Genomic DNA, 13,165 nt, shown 5'->3' with positions numbered 1-13,165 from the left:
GACAAGATGCTCTTAAAGGCTCTGCTCTGCAAATGCACCTCCACAAGCCTTGCTAATTTTCTTCCGCCCAGTGTCAGACTGATGGGAACTGATGAGTGCAATCGCTGCTCGTGAGCATCGATGGCCCACTGCACACTGAATGACTGAAACTTTGATTAATCTTCACGTTGATACGATAGTTTCTTGCAAAGGTTTTGGGTTAAGAACAGTACGTACGTAGAGTAGTTTCTTTCAGAGAACAAAGAATTAAATGGGGAAGAAAGAAGGAACCAAACAAACTAGATGATAAATATGAACTACTACGCTGTCAAAAAGCAAAGCTCGGAAATAAATAGGCTGTAGCAGCACAGAAGACAACGAGCGGGATAGAGACTGAAAGAGAAATGAGAGCAGAGCGCTGACAAGGAGGATTAATGCATGGTCATCTCTTCATCTCTCTTCGAGTTTGCAAGGGTTGATAAAAACTATAGAGTTGATCGATCTTCATTTCACGATCACTAACAGCTTACGACTGTAACACTTCAGCGAGCAGACCAAACCATTAGATCAAACTATAGCGTTAATATCTGTAAAATGCATGTTTTTGCCTGATGACTTTGAACCAGTAAAGTAATTAAGTCAAAAGCAAACTTTACTTTGAATAGTGCCACAAATTACGAGAGGCAGCGTGGCTTCGAGCCACCAGAAGCAACAAATGAAGCATCAGCTCGAACACCAAACGCGCGCCACCTCGCTAGCTCCTCCATTGCTGAAGTAAAAAAAGCTCTTCTTCCATCGTCAGATAAGAACGAGAACGAAAACGAAACCTCCCAATCTCGGCTATAAGTTCCTCATCCACTGCTTACTGTCTTCAGGCAAACTACAGAACCATGGGCTCTCTAATGGCAGGATGGAGTTCTCCATTCCGAGATCCTGAGCATGGTATTTATGCCGGACTTATTTTACATTCATACAGCGCCTGGCCGACCGGCAGTTTTGCAAACACTTTACCATCTGTGTTATAATTAGCAGCTAAGTTTCAGAGGAATAAGTCGCTCACAAGAGAGGAAATCGATGCCTACTGGAGATCAACGAGCAAGAACGAGGAAGAACAACTGACCGGGGATGTTTCCTCGTTGCGAGTGCAGAGGAAGGGAGAATCAAGTAGCTGGGACATCGTTGTGGACACAAACCGCTGGTATGACTTTACCTTCTTCCATCATTATTGTTTTTCTTCTTCTTCGCACTGTACTGATATATGCATCGATCGCAGGTGGACGCGGAGCGCTTCGGCGTTCCTTAATGAGGCTCCAGTCATGGCCATGGAAGGACCGTCTTGCAAGTATGCAGCACAGTGGCTTCGGAGGACCAAATGAGGCTATTAAGTTGTATGGATCAGGCACAGTTTAACAAGCTTTTCAGTAGTTTGGCTGCTTTGGCCGTGAAGAACGTAGCTGCTTTTCAGTAGTTGTCTAACAACTTGAGTTTGTGTTTGTATATGGTAGTGTGAAAGTAATCTTGCTGGCTGTTGATAGACATCAGTTTTTTTTTTTAACTCTGAGGTATGGTATGGAAATGATTGAAGAAGCAAAGGAATTTAGTTGATTCATAGAAAAAGAAGAAAAGAAAAGAAGAAAAAGGAAAGAGGGAAATACGATGAACTCTGACGAACTACCAGTTCATGGTGGATTTGGTGCCAGCAACCTCACGGCTGCAATTGTCCAGAGGTTGCTGCCGTGATGATTGAGCTCGCGGCGCCGCTGCAAGAGAGATTTTAGCAAGGCCACGCGTAGGGATGAACATTCCGTTAAAAAATGAAACGGATAAATCGAAATAGAATAAATTCAATTTTATTTTTTAAAATTTATTAAATTTTGATTTTTTTTTGAATTGTTTACGAATTTAGTTAAGGACATCTTAGTGGGGATATTTATGCGAGTAATTTAGAGAAATATCTTCGTAGACAAATATCTCACATTGTGGAGAAATATTTTAACGATAATTAAAAATCGACACAAATTTGTACCGATGATTTCTATTTTTTTTATAATAAAAATTTAAAATTATTAAGATATTTAATAGGTGAGATTCGTAAATATTTGATTTGTGAGATTTTTCACTATAGAAGTTGGGATATTTAAAAAATGAGATAATTGGTTGATGATGTAAATGTAGAAATCATGAATATTTAATAAAAATATCCCCTACCACTATGAATGCCCTAAATCAATCCAATTTATTATTCAAATTACACAGTCATGGTCTAATTCTAAGTATAGCGGGCGACTCATCACAATATAATAGTTGATATCGATTTGATTTAATTAAATTTAAAATTTTAAAACTAAGATCAAATAGTATGTAGTGAAATAATTAAGATTTAAAAAAATAATTAAATTTCAAAATTAACTAAATTAAATTTTCTAATTTGATCAATTTAATTTATTCGATTGATCATAATAATCAATTTAATCAAAATCTCGATTAATAGTCGACTTTCTAAGTAGTTGACTCATCAATTCAATAAAAAATGGAATCTATCGTCTAGCGATCCTACACGATCGATCTCATGATATTTATGAGAAGATAAATCGAGAAACTATAGTTGACTACTACGAGGAGTACATTACCTGAGTTTTATTGAGATTCATCATAATATAATAGTCATTTAATCAAATTTAAAATTTTAAAACTAAAATTAAATAGTATATATTGAAATAATTAAGATTAAAAAAATAACTAAAATTTAAAATTAACCAAATCAAACTTTTTAATTCGATTGATTATTTTAATTTAATGAGATTTTACTCGCCTCTTAACTATTGCGTTGATAAATGAGAAAAATGTTTATTCTCCTTGGTTTTTTACGGATGAAAAAATATTTTAAAATAATTTATGAATAAATTTTTTTTATCCATTTCACTATTATTATTATTTTATAATGGATAAATAAGAATCTCAACTTTTGTGTAATTAATTTTTTTCCGCACCCCGAAATAAAAGGGCATTAGCACCATTGATCAATCCAATGCACGCGTTAAAAATAAACTTTTTGAGGTAGTGGAATATTATTTTTGAAGCTAAAAAATATATATATTTATGTTCATTTGAAAATTAAATAAAAAAATAAATAGATAGATATATAAAAGTCTCGCACGATTAGATTAGCAAGCTGCATGGTCATGAGATCAATCGTGTGAGATCATTGAAGAGATGGATTTCATTTTTTACTGAAATGAATGATATTTTAATAATAATGGATCAAGCGTGCACTAATTATTAAATTTTTAAAAGCATCTAATTTTCAAATTTTGTAAAGTACATATTTATTTTTTTTATTTTATCTCTTCCATCAATCATTATAGTATTATATTCAAAGAACAATACGATAATATTAATATACTTGTGATATTGTATTTTAAAAATCAATATTATTATGATATTAAATTTTAAAAATCAACACATATTGTATAAATCTTAAAATCAATGTTATTATGATATTAATTTTTAAAATATAGTATTATAATGATATTATTCTTTAAAATTTAATATTATAGTGGTGTTATTTTTTAAAATCCAATATTACTAGAGAAGAGTAAAAGGATAAATAAATACGACTTTTGATAAATCTAAAAATTAAAATGATGTTTTAATAATAATAATAATAATAATAATTCAGTTTTGAGAATTTGATGAAACTACAGGGGTGAAAGTGAAAATGTTGTCGAAACAAAATCCTAGGGATTACAGGAAGAGTGTCCTCTACGCTGTGATAGCAGCAATTCGTTTTCAATAAAAAGCTGGAACCAGAATGTGCCGCGATCGGGGACGAAATCGAAGCATCCTCTTCCCTTGTTCCAATTGTTGTTGTTGTTTTCTTCTCTCATCTTTATCGTCATCATCGATCCGATCTCTCTCCAGCTTTTATAGTTCGTCCCTGTCTGCGGAGATGGTTCGCAATGCAAACCTCGTTCCGTATCCCTTCTCGAGTCCCCCACCCTCGTGTGCTCGCCGGCATTTGAGTATGCTTTTCTGCCGAAGCTGTGGGACACCGCTCAGGCGAAAAGGTAGCCGAGACCAAGGCGTCTTCTGTCGTTGAGGTGCGATCCTTTCGTACATTCTGTATAATTTTGATCGCAACTTCCGTCTTGAATGGTTTCTGATTGTAGGTGCTGATGGATGTGTAAAGTTTGTCGTCAATGATCATAGGTTGGATTTTGAATAATATACCGAGATTTTGTTTTTTGTTTTCAAAATACGCTCCCAGGTTTTGTTTCAAAACACTTTTTTCCCCATTGTTAGCTGATAAACTGAGATTATTTTGGTCACTAGACGTGTTTCCTTTGGTCGTTGTAACTTAGCGCCGGCAAATAAATGATATACTAGCTCATTTATTGAAAAAACCAGTGCTCTGACCATAGTGAAATTCAACTTAACTATGAGACCGTGAGACTATGCTCAAGAAGATCCATGACTTACTGAACCAATTTTTTCTCTTCAAATTTTAGCATAATTATCTTTCGTCAAGTTTATGGAATCATATAACTGACTTGGTGATATATGTGCTTGGAACAGAGCTCATTCGAGTTTTAAATTACAGAGAAGCTCACGTTTGCCCAGATGCTTGCAATGGAAAATGCCTCAAGAATCAACAAATCTCATCATCAATCTTCATTTGGACTTGTGAGAAGTGGTTATGAACCATCCGACACTGAATCAGAATGGCAGGAAAGCCCCTGGCATGATGGGCTCTTGACTTCAGGCAGGCAAATAGCTCCTCAACATCATCGGCGCACTAGAACCATTAGTCCCTTACGTTATAATCAGAAATATTTTGATGAAGACAACAACAATAGCATGACACATGTTTCTAGAACAAGTTCAACCTCCAGAAGACAAAATAGGTTTCCTTATAATCCAATCAAAGGTGGTGATGAACTTAATTTTCCGCCAGTAGGTTCCGGTTTAAGGAAGAATACCAGTCCTCTGAAGGCCTCAGCTCATCAAAGATACATTTCTCCATACAGGTCCAGGTATGAGGAACCTATTGATCAAAATCATGAGCTTCACCATTCAGTCGGAAAGAGGAGCCATAGAACACCAACCAAGTCTCGCCCGTTGGGTGATATTAATCCCCATGCACAATTTCATGAACTTTCAATGGCAAGTGGCAGATCAAGTTACAATGCAAATAGGTCAGTATCTGCACCAAAATCAAGGGGAATGGAAGAATTTCAGGTCATCACTGGCCCTGCAGCACCTACAAGACAAAGATGCTCACCGTTGGTCAATACCACGCACCCAAGAGATCCTCCAATTTCTACAGGAAGTGATATGATTACTGATAAAAAACTCTCTCGAGTTCCCTCATACAATGCTTATGATCTAAAGAGCATTGACTCAATTTCAGCTGGTGATATCTTCTTTTCACAAGATCAAGTAGCTTTGGCACTGAAAAATTCTGATACTGGTGTGGGCAACAAAGACCAAACTTTTAGTCAGAAAATGCAGATGGTTTCAGAAAGTAATATACCTAGCCATCAGTACTCTAGAGGGACAAGTTATTGTGGTCAAACTTCTCATGGCATTTCAGTTCGCGGTGTTGTGTCACAAACAAGCAATAACTCCAGTTCTATTAGTCAGCTTAGTAATGGCGGAACAAGTACTAATTTTTTCTCTTCTAATACTCGGTTGAGCAAGAGCAGGGTCAGTAATGAAAGTACCAAGTTTAGTGATGATAGTGGAAAAGTTTCTGGAGGTTTTATTAAGTTTGCAATTAACCGACAGAAAAACCAGACAGATTTATGGTTTTCCTGTGTTAAGGGAGCTTCATGTGGGAAGTCAAAGTCACCGAAACATGGGACAATTGATGAATCTTCTTACATTGAGAAGGCAATTGTGGTAGAAGAATTGAGGCAATTTTGGGCTGATAAGCATCGTCCAAGATCACTGGATGAGTTCATCTGTCATAGACAGAAAGTGCAGCAGCTTAAACAACTAGTAAGTTACATCTGATTTGCAGTTTTTTCTTTTCTTGATCTTGAAGTGCTCTTGATTAGTGGTTGATGAAAAAGCTCTGAAATCCTTCATACAGTTGTTTGGGCAATTATATGAAGCAAATTATTTGGAATTGAGTAGCATAAAAAATATACATGCTACTATTTCTTGCTCAACAGGCTGGCTGAGTTTAAACTGCATAAGAGCTAACAAACACACAAATCATGTGCTGGCTGATCTGTGTGCCATCCTTCATTCTCACCATCATATGTTCCCTTTTCCATTTCAAAATTCAAACATAGTACTTTTCAATCACTTGAATCTGTCTTATGAAGCTGCCTTTTTAGGTTTCTAATAAATAAATGGTCTGTTCGATCATTTTAACTAGTAGAGAATCTATGAACCATTCTTATACAGGACTACTAGATTGTTCTCTAAAGATGGAAAATATTAATAGAAAGCTGTCTTTTTTTAACCACATGTAAGAGTATCATATGAAATATTTTAAATGTTCCACTTTTTATCTTGCCAGTTCCAGTTCATAATATGTTTTCACTTTCCATGTTAATGTAATTAAGTTCTTGTCCTTTTGTAAGGTCTCTCCAAGCAACTGTCCTCATATTCTTTTCAAAGGACCAACTGGCTCTGGAAAGAAATCTCTGTGTTTGGCTTTGCTACACGAACTGTTTGGTGATTCATCTTCAAGAGTATGTAGCAAGTGTATATAACCAGAAAATTCTCATTTTGGACTGTGCTGAGCTTGCTGACTAATCTTTTATCAATTTTGTAGGTCACTTATGAGTTAAAACATTACAAAGTCCAGGTAACTTTTCTGATAGTACAATAACTTTTCAGTAATTTATTGGTTCAAAATGCCATTCCATGTAAAAAAAAGAGATGAACAAGTCCTCAGTCCTAGAATACACTTACTGAAGAAATGAAGTCCTTGACCTGACAACTACTAAACATATGACCCTCTTCTGCAATTTTGCTGTTTCAGTTCATGAAAATTGAGATCCCTCTGAAGTTCATAATCTTCCAATGATCTTCAATCACCACAATCTACAGGCTTCATATCACCTTCTACATTGCTAAACCACCAGCTACATATTGTAAGAAGAACATTGTCTTAATGAAAAGCTCCACCCTGATGCACCTATGACACTATTGTGAACTTTTCTGCTTGTCCCAATATTCTGCATGATATATACTTACCGGAGGATCATTTGGTCGTATGTTTCAGTGACACACCATTGCTGAAGCCATCAAAATCAGCTTCCTTGTTCTTTTATGAACACATTTGTTTTCCTTTATTTTTTAAAAAATTAATTTTGTTTTCCTTTATTTTAAAAAAAAAATAATTTCGTAACTAGTAGTATTTGCACAGGAAGGAATAAACTTTTCTAATCATAAAGCAAAAAAGGTTTTGCTATTCCCATAAATAAGTAATCTACTAATCCTCTTTGCAGGAGTCAAATCAATTGCAAATTGCAGTCCCATTAGCATCAAGCTCTCATCATTTGGAACTTAATTTGAGGTTGCTAGGGAAGAATGCTCGTCATGCTTTAATGGCTGTTGTGAAGGAGATAGCTGAAAATCATGTGCATATCCCCGAAATTAGCGATGCAAGTTTTAAGATGGACATTAAAGGTCCATAACTTCCTCATGCTTTCTTTTTGTTACATACCATGCTCATATGGTATTAATGCTTGTATTTTCTTTTTTACAGTGATTGTTCTTTATGAGTTCGACAATGTAACAGAAAATGTTCAGCACTTAGTAAAATGGATCATGGATTGTTATGCTCATGTATGCAAGATCTTCATATGTTGTCAAGATGACTTTGGTATTACTGATTCCATTAAGAGTAGATGCAAAATTATTAGCATTGATGCCCCAGTTATGAATGAGGTAAGCTTGTTCTTCCTACTTTGATGATAGATATCAAAACTTCCTATTAATTTCTATCTGAGCTCTTTTTTAATATTTATTCTGAAATGTAACAACGGTTCTTAGTTTGATCATCAAATTTCCAGTTTTTGCCTTTAGTAACTATTCACCATGTGTTTTTTTTGTCAGCATTAAGTAGCATATAATTTTGTTGAATTTGAGATGTTCTCTTATAACTAAGATTTATAGATACCATGGTCATTCTGGGAGATTGCTATAGTAGTTTTTATACTACTCCACTCCTCTCTAAGATGATTGAAATAGTAGGCTGATGTTGAGTATTTTCTTGATGCACCACATTTGAGGATTGCATATCAATGAATGGTTAAAACTATATTTCAACTTTTTTCCCCAGATAGTGGAGATTTTAACTCAGATTGCAATGAGGGAGAGCTTTGAGTTGTCAACAACATTTGCTGCCAGAATTGCAACTAAATGCAAGCACAACATAAGGAAGGCAATAATGGCCCTTGAAGCATGTAAAGAACACAAGTATGGATACACTCTGTCAATAGCTTAGACAATTGTTCAAACACAACGTCATAGTGATATGTTGATTTTGCATCATAATTACAGTTATCCCTTCATGGATAGACAACTAATACCCACTAGCTGGGAGGAGATTTTAGTTGAAATTGCAGCAGAGATTTTAGATGATCCATCACCAAGAAGGTTGAACAATAATGCTGACTTAATAGTTTTGTTTATCATAACTATGAAAGTTAGAGATTTTAGAGAAATAATTTTATGCAGTGTTAATTTATTTGTTTATTGCTATTATTTCTTGCTTTTACTCTGTGCAATGAGCCAATCTTTACATAAGAGTTAGGCGCACATATATATATTTACTTTCATACCTAGATATTTGCCAAATCTTCTTCATATTTTAAACTTGTTAAATGATTATTAATGTTATCAATATATTTGATTTTTTAACACTTTCCTATGCAGAACTTCATCTTTCAATGATAGCTAATCATCATTGTCTATCAATTTTTGTCTTAACTTTTTGGAGTGTGCTGCATGTGCATCACAACTTGAGTATCACAATACAACATCATGGGTTCCTTAGGAGCATTATCTCAATTCAGTCATTAACTCCTTAACCTAGATAAATCACATATAGCTAGTGTCATGAGCTCTAAACTCTATCTTTTTACTTGATCTGCCTACAATATTTTGTTTCTTATTTTTCTAAGAAATCAAATTACCTCCCATAAAGACATAGTAACCTGATGTAAATCTCCTGTCCATGGGGGAAGCTATTCAGTTAGCATCCACATAGCTTGCAATCTAAAGGTGGTCTAGATAGGTCTTTTCCTAGCACTTTTTTCAGATAGCATAGAATTCTCAAAGCGCTCTCCAGATGATCATAACATTGAGCTTCAAGAAACTAACTGATCATACTCAATAGGAATGATATATCTAGTCTTTTAACTATAGTTAGTTGAGTTTCCTAACAAGGCTTCTATATTTTCATGGATAACACAATTGCCTCTTCAATCTTGGCAATCCACTGGATTAACCCCCAATATAATAGCTTTTTTAAGCATATCAACTATATATATTCATTGAATATTACAATGTCATCTATATACCAAGGAAATATCTTAAATCATTTATATCCATCGTTTGAGAATGCTAATGAAGGTAGGCTTTTTACCTTATGATTCCTATAGAATCATCACTGACATCCACATAGAAAGCAAGGAGAATATCTTCTTAAATGGAGGGGTAACACGAAGGGCTAAATGAACTGAAACACTTTTGATCACCTTGAACTGACAAGAGCAGTTCTAAACCATACTTTAGAAGATTACTTTAAACCATTCAAAGTATTTGCATACTAAACCATTCTCCCCTTGAGTAACAAACCACTCTGCATGTGTACTTGTGTGAGACCACTATGGAGGAAAGCATTTTTGATATGCGACTATTAAACTTAAATAAAGGTGTCAAGGTAAGGAATAATCTAAGAAATCTTAGTCACATGTGAAAATGTGTCAAGTAATCTATTCTACATACTTAAATGCATCTCTCTTTGCCATTGAAGGTAGGCTGTTTACCTTATGATTCCTATAGAATCATCACTAGCATACACATAGAAAGCAAGGAGATATCTTCTTAAATGGAGAGGTAACATGAAGTGCTGAACAAACTAAAACACTTTTGATCACCTTGAACTGAACAAGAGCAGTTCTAAGCCATACTTTAGGAGATTCATTAATTAGAAAATAAAGGCTAAATGACCAAAATGGAGGGACGCTTTTGAAGTCATTTGTGATTTTCTTTGTGCCCCATAGGTTGTGTTACTTTGAGGAGACAAGGTGAGAGAAAGAAATAAGGGTAGGAAAGTAAGGAGGGAAAGTTTTTTCCTTCATTTCTTTGGGAAAAAAAATAATTGAGGAGAGAGGAAGAGAATGGTTCTTTTTCTTTCCCTTACAACTCTTCCGCTCAAATTAGGTAGAAAGGTTGAAAGTCAGTTGTTGTTGCTGTTTAAAATTAAAAACTAATTTGTTATATTGATGCTAATTTTCTTCTAATTTATCAAGTTGATAAAATTAATTTTACAAAATCTCTCTCTCTTTCTTTTCTCCAAGAAAACAATGCAAGAGAATTACTGGATTCTTTTTCTTCTATTTATTTTCTTACCATAAAGGCTCTTCTTTCTCCCACTTAACTAGTCTAAAAGGATTTGTTTTTAAAACTATAATACTACAATAAGAGATTAAATATTATACAAAAAACTACTTGTTACCCATCTTAGTAAACTCGACCTAGAGATGAAGATTCTTTATTTTAAAAAATTGGATTAATATCTTGAATGGAATTTTTATTTGAATATTACTTTTTTTTTGCTTTCTAGCTATAAATTCAAAGTGATATTACTTGGAACAATTGCATGTCCAATACTTCTTGTATTAGTAACCATATCGAGAGTTCAAGTTTTCAACCCCATATTATCCATTACATCTTGCAAACCAAAATATTGCAAGTCTTTTTATAGCACAAATTGTTGATCTAAAAAAAACTCATGTCATGGTTATTAAATATTGCACTTCCACTAACTTTAGTGCTCGATCTTATATTTGTTAATGATTGATAGTTTATTTGTACAGGTTAGTTTTGGCTCGAGCGAAGTTTCAGAAGTTGCTTGTGGAATTTGTTCACCCGAAGTTGATTCTCCAAGTAAGTGCATTTACCCTTGTTAGAAGTTGGTTACAAAGTTTATGTCTATCTGTAAGTGATAAATTTTGACCTAGAAATGCAAAATTAAAGATCATTTTCAACATGCATGCAGAAACTTGTGGAAGAATTCCTCAAGGGAGTAGAACGCAGTAGGAAAAGGGAGATCTTTTATTGGCATGCGTACTACGTGAGTTCCTCGTTAATTATAGTATGCAAGATTTTAGTGGAAGAGAAAGCAAGGCCTCAGTAACTTTTTATCATAATTTGCAGAACAAGAGGTTGCCTGCTGGAACAAGTGCACTGATGAAATTAGAAGGTAAGTTTTTCATTCGAAGCAATATATATAGTGCATAATTTTGTTGATAAATATGCTTTTTAGTTGATCCAATCTATCTGTAAGCTTTATTTTCACTTAATCAATACTTGTTTCATGTCGTTGCAGAATTCGTAGCCAAGTTTATGAGCATTCATAGGAAGAGTGTAGCAACACAATTCGAAGTATAAATCTCAATAAAAAATTTGTGTACAAGACTTAATTCTGAGCATCTGTTTTACTAGGGCAATATCCAGAATCCACATTTTTATCATGATATTGTGAACAAATTATCCTTCTAAGTAGAATCCTGTAAATTCATTATGATTTTGCTTTTCATCTCGCTTGTCTTTCTAGCTATACTCTGTGACAATGGATTAGTAATCCCTCAAAACTTTTCATGTTCCAAAGCACACGGGCATTGCTGTTTTATTTTTGTTAACATTTATTTATTTATTTTTATTTTAATGCATCAGTAAACAATTTTAGACAATTGAGCTAAAAATTCCTTTTTTTGTGAGTTTTGTGTGCCTTATTTGATCTTGTCTGAAAGTCCGGTTATAAAAGCGACTCCTCAGTCTTCAGCAAATTGCTGAAGAATATATAATTTGTCTATCCAAAATGCTAAGTTGGATGATTTATATGCAGGATGAATTTTGCTGAATTTGACATTTTCTTAATCACATCAGCAAATTAATGAAAGTTTTGAAACCCTGTTAATTTGTTCTTTAACTCTGTGGTCTTAAATTTGATAAGATAATCAAGTTAAATCAAGTCCAGTTTGCGAATAGTCATTCAAAAGTTTGATATTTGTTTAGATGTGATGTTAATTCAAATTTTTATTATTTAAAATTTTTATATTTTAAAATTTATTTGATTGATTATTGAGTTTGATAATATAAATTTATTTATTTATTTTAAAATTTTATTTATTTATTTATCATGTTGTGTGATTTTGTGATAAGAATTCAAATTAAAAACATTTTGCAATGTAGGATAATATTGTATATAATAGATTCAATGTGGTATGATTTTTTTTTTGGGACTCTGCATTAATAAGAACTTTATTTATCAGATTATTTTTTACAAGGTTGATAAAAATTTATTGATGAACATGGTACATCATGAATATTCTTCACGAATAATTCGTAATATGTGTCCAATATTAATTTAACTGAAAGTATATATGCTCAATTTTATTTATTTAATTAATTATATATATATATTAATTAATTATAAATAAATTTTTATCCAATTAAATATTAAATTTATTTATGAGCTTTGATTCTTTTGCATCTCGGTGATTACAGCAACAGCAAGTTGGGCTGGGCTGTTTTAAGGACTGGTTGTTGGGCTCTGTGGGTTAATTTCCCTAATCTTTTGGATTATAAAAATGCTAACAAACAAATTATCTAACTCCATAGACAAATAAACCTTTTACAAAAATAACCCATCCATCCCTCCCTTCCCATATTTCTGAAAAGACAAGTCCTGTCCCTTAGGTTTTGGTGCAGCAGTCTAACAGTATCATCTGAAAATTCATGATTGGATTTAAGACTGTATAATTTTTTTAAATAGAAGGATAAATTTAGTCTTTTTCTTTTGATAAAATAATTATGTATTTTTTAATTTATTTTGATGGCCATAAAATTTTTTTATAAAATTAAATTTATCATTTCAAAATTTAATCGGTTCAAAAATCAAATACGTAATAAAAACAATTTAAAAAAAGACAAA

The 13,165-nt window shown here is 33.3% G+C and overlaps 2 protein-coding genes across 3 annotated transcripts; both read left to right on the top strand.

Annotated features, from left to right (window-relative positions):
• Positions 1-869: 869 nt before the first annotated feature.
• On the top strand, positions 870-1,355 carry LOC141835719 (uncharacterized). Its single transcript, XM_074723093.1, has 3 exons — positions 870-921; positions 1,012-1,177; positions 1,253-1,355. The coding sequence occupies exons 1-3, from the start codon at positions 870-872 to the stop codon at positions 1,353-1,355; spliced, it is 321 nt and encodes a 106-aa protein (XP_074579194.1).
• A 2,459-nt stretch (positions 1,356-3,814) lies between these two features.
• Positions 3,815-11,833, top strand: LOC141836432 (uncharacterized). 2 transcript variants are annotated; one of them, XM_074723920.1, is made up of 12 exons: positions 3,815-4,079; positions 4,580-5,979; positions 6,573-6,683; positions 6,767-6,799; positions 7,446-7,626; positions 7,706-7,887; positions 8,282-8,418; positions 8,503-8,598; positions 11,046-11,115; positions 11,228-11,302; positions 11,386-11,431; positions 11,558-11,833. In XM_074723920.1, exons 2-12 carry the CDS (start codon positions 4,600-4,602, stop codon positions 11,617-11,619), a joined length of 2,373 nt encoding a protein of 790 aa, XP_074580021.1. In that variant the 5' UTR covers positions 3,815-4,079; positions 4,580-4,599; the 3' UTR covers positions 11,620-11,833. The 2 variants fall into 2 exon arrangements, with proteins under 2 accessions (XP_074580021.1, XP_074580020.1); XM_074723919.1 differs by having other exon boundaries at positions 4,555-5,979.
• The last annotated feature ends 1,332 nt before the right edge of the window (positions 11,834-13,165 follow it).

Source organism: Curcuma longa, chromosome 10 (assembly GCF_044706935.1).
Source record: "Curcuma longa cultivar G26 ecotype Majalengka, Jawa Barat chromosome 10, ITB_CL_G26_1.1, whole genome shotgun sequence".
Taxonomy (NCBI): domain Eukaryota; kingdom Viridiplantae; phylum Streptophyta; class Magnoliopsida; order Zingiberales; family Zingiberaceae; genus Curcuma; species Curcuma longa.
The sequence above is the reverse complement of the archived record's forward strand: the minus strand, read 5'-3'. Positions and strand labels throughout refer to the sequence as shown.

Bases quoted from the DNA above. Each gene is read 5' to 3' on its own strand.
- LOC141835719 (XM_074723093.1), top strand. From the start codon at position 870: ATGGGCTCTCTAATGGCAGGATGGAGTTCTCCATTCCGAGATCCTGAG. The intron at 922-1,011 runs GTATTTATGCCG...TATAATTAGCAG, and splicing joins ATTCCGAGATCCTGAGCATG to CTAAGTTTCAGAGGAATAAG. The intron at 1,178-1,252 runs GTATGACTTTAC...CATCGATCGCAG, and splicing joins GTTGTGGACACAAACCGCTG to GTGGACGCGGAGCGCTTCGG.
- LOC141836432 (XM_074723920.1), top strand. From the start codon at position 4,600: ATGCTTGCAATGGAAAATGCCTCAAGAATCAACAAATCTCATCATCAA. The intron at 5,980-6,572 runs GTAAGTTACATC...TCCTTTTGTAAG, and splicing joins TGCAGCAGCTTAAACAACTA to GTCTCTCCAAGCAACTGTCC. The intron at 6,684-6,766 runs GTATGTAGCAAG...TCAATTTTGTAG, and splicing joins TTGGTGATTCATCTTCAAGA to GTCACTTATGAGTTAAAACA.